The 6762-nt window shown below is 37.6% G+C and overlaps 1 protein-coding gene across 1 annotated transcript; it reads right to left on the bottom strand.

Annotated features, from left to right (window-relative positions):
* Nucleotides 1-2809: 2809 nt before the first annotated feature.
* On the bottom strand, nucleotides 2810-4522 carry LOC123315755. Its single transcript, XM_044901592.1, has 2 exons — nucleotides 4263-4522; nucleotides 2810-4210 (listed from the first exon to the last, which is right to left on the bottom strand). The coding sequence occupies exon 2, from the start codon at nucleotides 4099-4101 to the stop codon at nucleotides 2833-2835; it is 1269 nt and encodes a 422-aa protein (XP_044757527.1). The 5' UTR covers nucleotides 4102-4210; nucleotides 4263-4522; the 3' UTR covers nucleotides 2810-2832.
* Nucleotides 4523-6762: the final 2240 nt, after the last annotated feature.

The following is a 6762-nucleotide window of genomic DNA, read 5'->3' as shown; positions in this document are numbered from 1 at the left end:
GTCTGGGAACCTCATATGCCCATCGCGAATGCTGCTCCGAGCAATATGTTCGAAACAACCTTCCAAGCTCCCTCATTACTCGCTCCGACGGGTTTGCCGAGGGATGTCTAACGGAAGTGTACACCAGTTTCACCCCAATATCCTCCATTGATTTCTTCCAGACCTTAGAAGTAAACTGCGTACCTTGGTCATGCAGTACTCGTTTCACCCTTCCATGCTCAGGAAAATAGTCTTTCACCATTCTCGTAAGAAGAGCTCTCGATGTGGCCTTTTTAAGAGGATACAGCGTTACATACTTGGTGAATAGATTTATTATCACAAATAAGTATTGTGTTCCACCTCTACTGCGTATGAGAGGTCCATACAGGTCCATGGCAACTATGTCATCTTTTCCCTCAGGTATTATATTCTGCAGTGGTGGTGAAGGTAGGACCGACATCTTGGCCTTTTGACACACCGAGCAGCTCTTTACAATCTGCTTGATCTTTCGGTGCATATTGGACCACCACGTTTCATTCTTCATAGCCATCCAAGTTTTGTACACTCCATAGTGGCCAAGAACCGCGTGATATTCCTTCACAAAGTCACTAATCAAAACAGAGGGAATGCACAGCAACATTTTGTCATTTTCGCTTGACCTCTTGTAAAGAACACCCTTGTTCAAGAAAAACTGCCTCTGCAATTTTGGATCGTCCACCATACACTTTACAATGGCTGAAAATTTCTCATCTTTTTCCTGATAGTCCTTAATATTTTTCAGATTCTCCAAGAACTGCTTGGAGAACTTCAATAGATCAGAAGCATTTATCTCGAAGCATTTTTCCGCAGGAGATGACAGTCTAGAGCATGCATGCCTCGACAACGCATCAGCCTGAACATTTTCAGCACCAGGAATGTAAACAACCTTATAATCAAACTCCTGCAGCGCCAAAGCCCACCGAGTTATTCTTGGTGATAGCAACCTACATGATGTGATATAGGTTATTGCTCGACAATCTGTATAACGAGTGAATTTTCCTCCTAAAAGATATACCCTCCATTTCTGAATAGTCCACAGAGCCGCGAGAACTTCCTTCTCATATGCGCCATATCTACGTTCACGATCTAATAATGAACGGGATGCACAGGCCACTATCCTTCTCTCACCGTCAACCATTTGGAACAACAATCCAGCTACGCCGACATCACTTGCATCAGTTTGGACATGCCACGGAAGAGCAGGATCTGGGTGGTACAGCATTACCTTCTGGGACAGTTCCTGTTTCAAAGCCCGAAACGCACCTTCTTCACTATCACCCCATCTCCAAGAAACATTCTTTCTTAAGAGAACTGTAAGTGGTGCAGTGATCTCCGCAAATTTCGCAGAAAAAATTCTGTCATATTGACAGAGACCAAGAAATCTCTGCAAACTCCTCTTGCAGATGGGACGTTCAAAGTCCGAGATCGCTTGAATTCTAGCTGGGTCTGGCTGTACTCCTTCACCAGTCAAAATATATCCCAAATAATTTATCCGTTGACGAAAAAAATGACACTTATTTCTCTTGAGAGTGAGGCCTGCCTCTCTTAGTCGTAGGAAAACTCTATTCAGGTGTTCGATATGCTGATCAAAAGATTCAGACATAACCAGTAAGTCGTCAACATATGCCACCAGAAATTCCCTGAACTCATTTCCAAAAACAGAATCCATGCATCGAGTGAAGGCACTTGTAGCATTTTTTTAATCCAAATGGTAACACCTTGAATTGGTAGGTCTTCGTACCAACCATGAAACCTGTGTACTTCTTGCTGGATTCATCTAACGGACATTGCCAATATCCATGCGTTAGGTCCATTGACGACATATATTTTTTTCCAGAAACCAAGCTGATGATTTCTTGAATTGGTTTCGGTTTTTCAAAGTCTGATTCCATGCGATCGTTTAAATGCCTGGCGTCAAGACACAGACGAACAGTGCCATCCCTTTTCAAACTTGTCATGATGGGTGATACAAAAGGTGTATTTGCCCTCTCTATGATGTCCCAAGCAATCATCTGATCAATGACTGTATTAACTGCTTCTCTATGCGCTATAGGAATAGGATATGGTTTTATGAAAAATTCAGACTCATCTCTCAATCTAATCTTACACGAATACAGAGATGTGCGACCTGGTATATTCGAAAAAATATCACTATGTTCAGCAAGCAATCTAGAAAATTCAACTCTGTCACTTTCAGAAAATAAATCCATATCAACTGACAAACCGCCGTTATCTTCATTACAAATTATAATGTTTTTATCAGGTACAACTTTGCTCGTTATTTTCGACATTGAAAGTATTTCAGATGAAAACGTCATATTATGATTGTCGACTTCCTTTACAACTAAAACCTCACCTCTATACTTCAACGATACAGTACGTTGGGACAACAAAATATTAGCCTCAAAACGCCGCAAAAAATCACAACCAATGATTACCGGTTGAGATAAACCATTAATGACTAAAAATTCAAAATTAAATTTCACACCATTTAGCAGAAAATCTATGTGCGCTTGTAAAGAAACTTTCTGAGATTTTGCCTTTATGGCACCTACTACTCTAACACCAGTGACAGCAAAGTAAGGAATCGACTCCCCAACATTGCAAAGTTAATTCCACACATCCACAGAAATGGCCGTAACGTTGCTTCCCGTATCAATCAAAGCCAGAAAATGCAATCCATAAAATGTTATTAGTATTAAGGGACTTCTATCTTGTTCTGGAGAATGCTCAAAATCACACTCCTTGTAATGTCTTGTAATGGATTATTTTTGACCGAGATTAAATTTATTTCATTTGCCCCCACACATGATTTTAGTTGTGGGGGAGCAATTCGTTTCCCGAATTATCTTCATCTAGTTGTACGCACGAAACATTTTTGAAAGTCCCTTTTCTCTCAAAATTTTTCTTCGCTTGAAATTCCGAAATTGAACCGCCTTGCTGTTCAGAAATTCTTTTTTGATCACTGAAATTTCTATGATTATTGTTATTAGAATTTTTGAAATATTCATCTGCATGTCGCAATCTAGATACTGCATCTGAAAAGTTTGTGCATCCCAAGAGTACACAAGATACACTGGGGGGAAAATGTGGCGCTATCAAATCTATGAACTCTGAAGGTGAATAGTTAGGTTGTAAATAGCGTGTCATCGACGCCCAGTAATTAAAATGATTAACAAATGTTCCTGCTTTATACTGACCACTTTCCAGCTTATCCTTAATCCTTCTCTGCCTTCTAATATCCCAAAAGTGTGACAAAAACGCACGTTTGAAACTGTAGTAATCAACGAAACTGACTGAAAAAGCATCCCACCAAAGCTTAGCCGATTTCTCAAATGCCCTACTTAAAAGTACTTTTATATGACTGAACGGAATTCTTGTAACGTCAATACTGCTCTCAAAAAACTCTAAGAACTCCGGAGGTTGTTTATCAATTTCACCATCAAATTTAGGCATCAACTTACTTACATCACTCAGCGAAAAAGGTGAATTGTGTACAGGAAGGTTTGATTGTGTTGGAAGAGTATTTGGATTCAGACCACCCTGTACATTGGTGTCACTACATTGTTTAAAACTAAAATTCTCATCGGATGCATTTGAACTAATTTTCATACTACTGATTGTATCAACTACAATTTTCTGAATTAATACACTGAGATCAATCTGTGAATTATTGCTAGGATTTTGCTGGTAAATATTGAATTGATTACTTTCAGCAGCCTGATACGCCAAACTCTCTGCACCAGCATTTTGAGGAAATGAATAAGCATTATATATTGGTACATTTCTGAATATTTTTCTAGGAATTGGTTGATGTAAGTTCGGAATTTGTCCAGATTTCGGTGTTAGATCGTCAGAAAAAGCGATATGTGCATTCTGTGATTTTGGTCTCGAAATTGCACCTTTATGAACTATGGTTTCAGCACTTGGTATTGAGCATTCTTCAATCACTTCCGGAATGTTCCTACCTTCATGATGAGTGTTATCTTCTGGTGGAAGTTTTACCTCACTTTCAGACAACGAGTCCTTGTTTTTCATCAGAACTTCTTTGTTGGATCGTAAATTGTAATTTCGTTCCTCCATAATTTAGCCCCGCTAGTTGGTCGCCAAGATGTACAGTAATGCTATTCAGGGTCGTCGGAGTTGGCCAAAAATATGAAGAAAATCAATGATGTTCGATTAAGATTTATTTCTAGAAGAATGACAGAATCAAAAAAAGGAAATTCAGCGTCTCATTTACATACCTAGAAGAATGACCTGAATCCAATCTCAATGACTTCCAAAATCTATGATAATCGGTTATTCTCCGGGTTCACGCTTAAAGAAATCAACCTTCATTACGATCAACGCGTATTATTTCTCCCCAATATGCGATGCCGATAAGAATAAAAAAAAAAGAAACAAACGCACAAGCAAAACAGTAAAACAGAGGCGCAATATCATCGCTCATCGGCAGGCAACACAACACACACCGCATATAAATACTGGGTGCCTATGACACAAGGACTATTTTACTTATTTGATCAATGGGTTTCGGTACAGAGTAGGGGCTGCATATTTATTTTTCACAACTGGTATAGATGTAGTAGGGGCTGCATATTTATATGATGAGTTAATTATCAAGACCATTTTTTCAATTCTAATCGTATTATTATCTCCTCACCCCTGAAGTTAACTAGTTCAGAATCTTGATCGAGCACTTTCAAAGTTATATTGTATATTCTTGATGTCGTCAGTGGCAAATAAATCAAATTTCTAGGCACTTCGTCGATACTATATCCAGGATCGGAGTCTACTGAAAATTCATATATTGTATGTGATGGTCTATTGTTATAGAAAGCTCCTCCAGTAATATTGCTATCTATGTGTATAGTTTGAACCTTAACAATATTAACAGGTATATCAGATTCGTGAATTTGATTTGGTGGAAGAATTATTTTAGAGAACCCTAAGAGTTTTCCAATCGAATTGTCTTTGGAGAAATCAATCGCAAAGTCTTTATGGTAAATTTCACTTTTGAGTGTATTGCGATTGGGTCTTAAGAAAAATAGTTCCTCATTGTCACTCCTGTATTTTTCTTCCGGAAGTAGTTTTTTCTTCAGAAATTCTTCAATATCACTTATTTCATACGCCCCTGAAGGAATTTCAATTACCTTTTTATTTTCATTCAGAAAGTCATCAAAACCTCCTTTAGTTTCATAATAACAGAACTTATTATTATTTTCGTCAATGTTTGGGATTGAGTTATAAGTATGAAATCCTATCAACGCAATGCCATATTGGTAATTTGGATCTAATTCTATTGGAGTTGGTAAATCAATAGAGAGTATAGGAGATCGATCTTTCAATGTGAAAAGAACAGACATGACTGAAAGAGAGTAACACATCATCTATTTATTTATATCATTTTGTTTGATAAAAATTCCAAACACAGATGACCACAATTGTAGGGATTAGTTCTCTGATAATCAGTTTGGTTATATTTAATTTCAGAGTTTCTGAAATAACGAACTAATTCTTTAGGCGGTTTCAAATTTCCATAACTATCAAAATATTCCACATCTTTTCCCTTTTTGACAAATGCAACCCAGTGCGTTCCTGGACCATATGAAGTATCTAAATTCACAACTCCACACTCTGTTCTGTTTATAGTTTTTGGTAAAGTGTTTCGCATAAATACACCTCGAAAATGAGGAATACTTTGGGCAAATTGTAATATCTCGTGATCATATAATGCCCTTTTGGGCAAACTTTTCAGAGGTTTTTTTTTTTTGCTTCTTCAAAAATAGTCCATAACCTTTATTCATCTTTTTTAAGAACAATCCATGTCCAATAGCTTCCATAGCCCTATTATGCCGTTTTTCTTCCTCTAACTTCATTTTTGCTCTGTTGGCATTGATAACAGCATTGGCAACTGAACCACTTCCTCCAAGCACTGATCCAATAGCACCCAAACCAGCTGAAATACCCATTAATGGTAGTACTCCACCACACTTACTTTCAAAGGGTATAGCTCGTGGAATTCGTATTTTACGTTTACCACCTGCCCTTTTAACAGCTGCTCTTGCTGCTCTCAGAGCTATGGATGCTGATTTCTTCATATCGTTCGTATTAGATTTTTGTAATATCTTATTCACAGGGTTCAATATAGCAGTCCGGAAGGATTTTCGATGTCCCATACCTAATTTTCGTTTGGCTTTCATAGTACCAGTTACAAAAAGCGCTGCAGTTTTTTCACGCCACGAAGCGTCCTTGGAGCGAAATCGATTCCAAGCTCTATCTTCCAATTCTTTATCTGCTTTATGTCTTTCTTCTAAATTGTTTGTCCTGCTATAGGTTATATCATGAACCTTACACGCCTGATCTAAAGGATTTATTCCATTATCCATTACTGGATAAATAATGTGTAAGCTCTATTCATATATAACATTATATAATGAGACAGAAAGAGGATTTGGCTTTATTTGATTGTAAGATGGAAGTCGAACAGCAACCATCTGTTTTATCAGTTGATAATTTAGATATGTTAGAAAATGAAAGATTTCCAAAACATGGAGATCTCTTTCCTGACAGTTGTCGAATTTTATTTGCCGGACCAAGTGGTTGTGGAAAATCCAATGCACTTTTGAGTTTACTGTTATCTCCGAATGGATTACGATTCAAAAATATATATATTTATTCTAAGAGTCTTTATCAACCGAAATATCAATTGTTGGAACAAGTGCTGAAAGGCGTGCCTGAAAT

The sequence above is a fragment of the Coccinella septempunctata genome, chromosome 6 (assembly GCF_907165205.1).
Source record: "Coccinella septempunctata chromosome 6, icCocSept1.1, whole genome shotgun sequence".
Lineage (NCBI taxonomy): Eukaryota > Metazoa > Arthropoda > Insecta > Coleoptera > Coccinellidae > Coccinella > Coccinella septempunctata.
This window is presented reverse-complemented; position numbering and strand designations above follow the sequence as displayed.

Bases quoted from the DNA above. Each gene is read 5' to 3' on its own strand.
- LOC123315755 (XM_044901592.1), bottom strand. From the start codon at position 4,101: ATGGAGGAACGAAATTACAATTTACGATCCAACAAAGAAGTTCTGATG.